General features: G+C 40.9%; 1 protein-coding gene across 1 annotated transcript in view; it reads left to right on the plus strand.

Annotated features, from left to right (window-relative positions):
- Positions 1-6214, plus strand: part of YWHAG (tyrosine 3-monooxygenase/tryptophan 5-monooxygenase activation protein gamma) — a 41658-nt gene extending 35444 nt beyond the window's left edge. The window contains exon 2 of the mRNA XM_077836320.1: positions 2782-6214. Within this exon, the coding sequence (XP_077692446.1) occupies positions 2782-3438 (657 nt within the window). The 3' untranslated portion in view covers positions 3439-6214. The remainder of the gene's footprint in view (positions 1-2781) is intronic.
- The last annotated feature ends 1255 nt before the right edge of the window (positions 6215-7469 follow it).

Consider the following 7469-nt stretch of genomic DNA (forward strand, 5'->3'; position numbering starts at 1 on the left):
TGCGACAGAGTTCAGGAATTATAGATTTAGTTATAGTAAATACATGCTGACAACCTATACTGACAACTTCAGTTAATTCCACTTGGCAAGTTACAAACCTTCCTTTCAAATGCCTGTCACAACTTGCGTATGGAGTTCATTTGGGAATTTCTCTGAGCACTCTGCTGACAGTGCAATGGTGCAGTTCTAGTATTCATGTTTTAAACATTCTGTGACTGATTAAATGTCCTGTAAGATCACATCACATCACACGGAATTCTGTAATAAATACAGTATTTCACAATTGTAAGTGAACATTAATGCTGCAGGCAGGTAAGTACTTCCTACTAGAAATCTTTTTTTTTTATGTCCTGGGAGTACTTTCTGTTCTAACAAGCTATTGTAACACACTAGCAGTGTGACCCTTAAAACAATAGGCAGTGGTAAGGCTGAGAGTACGTCTGTCATTTAAAGTGTATAAACCACATAACAGCACGTTAGTTATAAAATACAAACTAGAAAATCAGAAAAGTTACAAACTAACGGAGAAACAAGTGCCTGCGAGTAGGGAAATGCATCCAAAAAATCTTAACTCTGCTCTACAAAGATGCCATTCTTGTTCCTTTCTAACCTACTCTACGGTATTTTATTTGGATCAAGGACTGGGCTTTAGAACTCCAAATGCAAGACTTCTGCAGAGGCTAAGTTAGTATATGTGAACAGTATGAATGGGGTATCAGAGATACATTACAGAACAGTATGAACTTGCCTTCATGCATGTGTCAGGTACAAGCAAAAGGCAAAAGTTAGTGTGGGGATATTAAGTGCTATAACTACACTACCTGATTGTAAAAGGCTTGAAGATAGGGACATATACAAATGCAGAGCTCTGAGCTTATAGTAGAAGTGAATCTTAATGCAGAATAGAAATGATTGCCCTTAGTGTACTAATTTTGGCTAATTGGGAATCACTTAGATTGAAAGAGGTTTGGGGCAGGGATTGTCTTGTTAGTACGGTGTCTAGCGCAAGGGGGTCCTAGTCTGGGGTTGGGCTAGTGCTACAGTGATCCTCATTTTCAAGTTATTTTTGTGGCTTACGTGGCTAGAAAGGCCAGAGTTAGTACAATCGCTGTATACCTTAAGGTGTTTATCGTCTCTGTGAAACGAAACTTTGGGTGTGAAGGTGGCCTCAGTCTGACTTTCTGAAGTGTTGTTGAAAGCAGACGTTATTTGGATGCTTTGAATTTCTATATGAAATGCTTAGTTTGGGGGGTAGCAGGAGGAAGGTGGTTTGGGTTTACTAACAGGATTTTTTATGATTACAGCATTTTACACAGCTTTCCCCTGCATATTGATTCAGTAAGAATGAACGCTATTTTGTTTGCTGAAACAGATCATATCTCCCGTGACCAAATGGGGTTGTCTGGGCACACGTAATCTTGAATTAGTGGTGTAAATCATGTTCATTCTCCACGTCTGCCAGCAACTGGTTCAAGTAGCTACATAGATTGAAAGGTGGATGCTTATTTGCGTGCCGTGCTGAGAGCTGCTACAGGGATCAGCCTAACTGCCACGACTACCCAACGCAGTTACATTTGCTAGCTTAGTAAATGTTAGTACTTGTGAAAGGTGCTATGCCTGCAGCCATGGAGACTGTTTGTGTTGCAGTTGCCTGTGCTGACTGTTCTGCTGAACATCCTTGTGTTAGCCTGGACGTGTTGCCTGTAAGTAAGAGGGAGTTTCTGTAACATTCAAGCACTTCCCTCGCTGCTGAAACCCTCAAGGGTGGTAACTAGTGACAGTGTGGTAGCTTTGATAATGTAGGCACTGTTCCGTTGGGAACTGGAATGAGGTGTCAGGCTCAGATATGACACTTAACAGCCATAAGATTGATTTGGTAATGATTGAAGATTATAATCTTGGCTGGATGTAAACTGGCAGTCTGATAGCAGAGTAGTTCCACGTTTCCTTACTATTCCCCTAAGCCATCCCATTGCTGTGGCAATTAATCTTTTAGTGGTGTATGTATCATGATGTCGGGAGATTTGTACACCTAAACTCTCCTTACAACCAGTGAAGACTATCTCCTGTGTAGGGAAAAGATAGCATGCTGCTACCATGTGAGCTTTTGACTCGTCACAGAGATCAAAGATGTAATGGATGTTTTGAAGAAATCTGTCTAAACTCAGTTTGCCGAAGTCTCTGGACATCTCAAAAGCAGACACCCAGCCTCTCAGAAAACTGAAAAAATCAACATTCATTGTCTTGTTTTATAGCTTTAATTCATCTTATTCAGCTAGTTTACTCACTGTCCTAGGAGTACGAGCATCTCTTCACGTTTTGCTGTAGCTCTTACTTTCACCTCTTCTGCTTCTTATTGAGGCCTGACATCCACCCAGTTGGTGTCTATCAAGGCATAACTTAAGTACCATCTTTTCCTAACTGGAAAAATGCTAGAAAAGTGATGAAATTTTGACATAGTTAAGTTTTGGGTAAAGCTGCATAGCTTTAACCTAGTATCTATGTTGATGGTACATAACAAATTGCTTCCCGGCTGTGTTTGAAAGCTTGCAGAATTTGCAATCCTTCCCCTCTGCCCCTCTTCAAACCCTGCTCCATCTGTGGGATGTAACTTCTGATATCCGAAATAAAATGAACTGGAAACTTATCAACTAGCACCTTGTTCAGGCCACTCTTCTAGAGGTAGCAGGTGAGAACAGCAGAACGTATGAGGTAGAGATGGGATTAAATACAGTGTAATTTAATCCAATCCTTTTTTCTCTCTCTCCCTTCTCAATGCAGGTCACAGAGCTGAACGAGCCACTGTCCAATGAAGAAAGGAACCTGTTGTCTGTAGCCTATAAGAATGTAGTGGGGGCACGGCGCTCTTCCTGGCGAGTAATTAGTAGCATTGAGCAGAAGACCTCTGCTGATGGCAATGAAAAGAAGATAGAAATGGTACGGGCCTACCGGGAGAAAATAGAGAAGGAGTTGGAAGCTGTATGCCAAGATGTGCTGAGCCTGCTAGACAACTATCTGATCAAGAACTGCAGCGAGACACAGTATGAGAGTAAGGTCTTTTACCTGAAGATGAAAGGGGACTATTATCGTTACCTGGCTGAGGTGGCCACAGGAGAGAAGAGGGCAACGGTGGTGGAGTCTTCGGAGAAAGCCTATAGCGAAGCTCATGAGATCAGCAAGGAGCACATGCAACCAACTCATCCCATTAGGCTTGGTCTGGCACTTAACTACTCAGTTTTCTACTATGAGATCCAGAATGCGCCCGAGCAGGCGTGCCACCTGGCCAAGACGGCTTTTGATGATGCCATTGCTGAGCTGGACACCCTCAACGAGGACTCCTACAAAGACTCCACGCTCATCATGCAGCTCCTCCGTGACAACCTAACGCTCTGGACAAGCGATCAGCAAGATGACGATGGTGGAGAAGGCAACAATTAGACCCCCAAATGGACTGGCAGCCGCACGCTGATGCTACTACTGCAGTCTTTATTTTTTTCCCACAAGTGGGGGGGGTCGGGGTGGGGGAGGGGAGGGGAAGGGTAACCTTCCCAGGGAGGCCCCCACGACCTGTCTTTGATTGCCTCTTTGACGTTTTTGCCAAAACACCACTAGTGGAAAGTCAGGCTGCCTGTGCTGGGTATGGAATGGCAGCCTCACACTGGCATATGGACTGTTCTGTAGATTATTAATACAAGTGGAGCTGTCTTTAATTTAACTTTATTGCTAGAAATAAAAGGGTTTTAAGATGAAATAACTTGAATGAAATGGCCCTCACTTTAAAAAATGAAGTTCTGTGGTTCCAGTAAGGTTTATGTGCATGTGTCTCCTCCATTCAAGTGCCGTATGTTTACCATGTCGCAGTGCATCCCCAGGGTGCACTGTGCCTGTCATGGCATAGCTTACAATCCCAGACTGAAAAGACTCACAATTCAGGGCTTTGAAAGCCCCAGGATTTAGGCCATTTAACTTTTCGTTAAGGTGTTTATTAGGGTAGCTTACAGTATTAACACTAAATTACGATTTACAGTATTTCTACATGACAGCCATATGTGACATCAAGCCATTGTACATTTTCTTTTGCTAACTCTCTTGGCTTGCCATCCTTATCCAGTCCCCTGTGGACTGGCTTGGCTATCCTTTGTCTCCCAAGGCCAGAAGACTGCCTGAGGAACATCAAAGCTGCTCTAGTTTTTGATCAACAAATTAACAGATGCTTGGCAAGCGGCTGTTTAAACTGAGTCCACAGCAAAAGGATTAAGAACTTAATTAGAAAGGGGGGAAATGTTAAACTAAAACGCCACTAGATAAAAAGAATTCAGGTCTGTATGTCATGTACTGTTATTTCAAAGACCATCCTGATTTAAGGTGCCACAGCTCCTTCCTCAGGGATTACACTGCCATTTCACTTTTCCCTGACTTTCTCCCACTGTACCATGAGGTTTGTCAGCAGATCTCTGTAGCGCCCAGACTCCTTGTTTTGTCTTCATGGCAGCTTGGTGTTCATTCTCCTGGGGAAGCTTGTGGTATGATGAGTGAAACCTCAGGAGTTTAGAAGTTCATTTGGTAGAGAAATCCACAAAGGAAGAGCTACAATCATAAACATTTCTATCAACTCTCGGGAGCCCTGTAAATTAGTTCTCTTTTAAAATACCTGTTTTCCAGGTCTGTTTGATTTGGCTGGGAGAAAATAAAGCTCACCAGGTAATATTTACCCCCATCTGCGTAAAGATTTTTTTTTAACACGATTGTTGGAAGTTCACTGCCATTTCCTTCTGATTTTGCAGATTGCTGAACTTCGTAGATTTTTAACTAAAACTACGCAGTAGAAGGAAACTGCACTCATGAATGTCCTATTAAAACAGGCTTTCATTGTCCTGTTCGGTAGTCAGTCTGTAAACAGAGCATCTTGGTGTTGCATATACAGTACAATCAGTTTTATTGTACGGTTGGATACAGAGTCTGGCTTTATTGGACTTAAAGAGCTTTTTTCCGTGATTTGACAGCAAAGATAAGAAGTCATCTTTAAGAAAGTAGGTTAAGAGGAATGACCAAAATGTAACTAAAATTCATAACCAAGAGTGACTTTGCAATTATATTGTCAAAGCTTTTTTAATGGAATTTACAATGGAAATCATGCAAAGATATGCTCACTAGAAATGACCATGTGCACATATGTTTTAAATGAATGTACTATATGCAACATCACAACGTTTACACAAAGTGACTTCAAATGAAGCCCACCTCTGTAAACGTAAAATAGCCTGATTAATGATCCCTACTGGAAAGATCAATAGGAAGAGGCTTGCAGCTTAGGTAACTGACAGAAACCTGCAGTAAATGCCATGGACTGGAAGATTTATTTAGGCTTCTTAACTTAATTTCACTTCATGTCCAGTGAGCAGTGTTGTCCCTGCCTGTATAATTTGAAAGTGATTTACTGGAATTACAAAACCTATTTTTTATTTCCGCTTTTGCTCTTGCTGCTTTAGAAAATGTATGCAGGAAAGATCGCACAAGAGGGCTAAAAAATGGAGCGGGGATGGGGACGGGGACTTGATTTTTAAGCAGCTTGAATGGTTTCTTTCATTTTTTTAAGAAATGCACTTGCCTATGATACTGTCTCTCCAGTGAAATGATTACTGCTCCATTACTCTATTGATACAATATTGTGCATGCTAGTGTCGTATTTCTATACAGTAGCTTGACATTTATTAACTTATACTGTAGATGTTATGTATTCCTATGACAAACTAGTCTTAAATTTTTTTTTAATTTTTTTAATTTTTTTTTCTTTTGGGGGTAAAGTTTGCTCTACCAAATAGTATCGTAAGAAACTGATCTGTTCTGGATGTTGCTATAGTGACATGCAATTATATATGATTTTGTTTTAAAAAAAGGAAAAGCAAAAGAAACACCAGTGTTAGCTTAATCTTAATGTCTGGTGTATGTCATGGTGAAATTATAACTATTACAGTGTAGGAGAACAATTACTATGTTCTTTGAATGAGCCTTTGTTTGTGCTTTTTGTCATGTTATGCAGTGAACTATTTTTAAGGTCTAATCAGTGATTATTTTTCCAACTCCGTGTTTCTGTAAGGAATTATTTCACTCACGGACCATTCTTAGCAGTTTTCCTCAGTGATGGAATATCATGAATGTGAGTCATTATGTAGCCGTCGTACATTGAGCAAATAAACTTACAGATCTGATGAAAGTGCTAGTTAATTGTATTGCATTATGTATTTGAATTTCTTTTGTTCTTTGGCTCCGCTGGGATGAGAACTTCACTGTCCAGTTGATTTTTTTTAAACTGTGTACTGGGGAACTTGTTTGCAGTGTTGTAGCTGTCTTGGTCCCAGGATATTAGAGGAGAAAGTGGGTGAAAGAATCTTTTATTGGACCAACTTCTGTTGGTGAAAGAGGTAAGCTTGCAAGCTTACACAGCTCTGCATAACAAAGTTGGTCCAATTAAACTATTTCCTCACCCACCTTGTGTCTACTGGGGAACTTGGTATTTACTCTCACCTTGGCCATTTAATCGTCTGACAGGTACCAGTTTCTAAAGCACCTGTTCTGGGGCGTGGAAGAAAGATTGGGTACATTGTGCGACAAGGGATTAGTTGAGTAGTTCAGACACGTCACTTAAAGCAGATCACTAGAGATGTGGAGTAGCCAAAGATACTCATCTTTAGTATCAGCAAAGCAAATGGTTTAGAAGCTGCTCTGACGTGATGGGCTCTTAAATAAAGCTGAACGTTGCATCTGACAGTCTGAGAGCCTTACACAGACTTTCAAGTACAGAAAGTGCTTATAGCCACCTTGAAATTTCTGGGCAAATGTGAGCAGTTCATATAAATAGAACAGGGAACATTAATGTGAGTCTTGATGTGAAGGTGGGCTGAAACCTCACAAAGAAGCAGTCTGGCCAAATTATACTTTCCATCAAACGTTACCTAGGGATCTGCAGTGTCTGTTTAGAAGATACCTAACTGTATCCTCTGGAGAATACAGCAACATGACTGAAGATGTCTAAGACCCGAGACCCATGCAAATCTTTTTTTTCACTGCAGTTCAGAGCCAGGTACACCAGTCCCCATGAAACCCTGGTTTCAGAAAGATATCGGGTGTCTGAAAACAGGGACATTTTGGTATAAGATCTGATGGCCAGAGATCAAGTTGAGTGTTCGGTTTGATTTTTGCTTTTCTATGGACGGTAAAGACACGTTCAGCTGGAATAAGACAATTCAAACTACCATGAGATGAAAACATTGGTATATTGAAGATAAGTGTCTTGGATACAGCTGTGGTAACCAGCACTTCTGTAGTGACCACTTGCTGTGTGGAAGTAGGAGGATATTAAGATGTAGATGTCCACAAATAGTAGAACGTTTGCTGTTGTAATGGCTTGTTTCTATCAGATCAATAGTTTCTCAGGACGCCTTTTGGACTAACAAATTCTACTTTCAGCC

Source organism: Eretmochelys imbricata, chromosome 17 (genome assembly GCF_965152235.1).
Source record: "Eretmochelys imbricata isolate rEreImb1 chromosome 17, rEreImb1.hap1, whole genome shotgun sequence".
NCBI lineage: Eukaryota > Metazoa > Chordata > Testudines > Cheloniidae > Eretmochelys > Eretmochelys imbricata.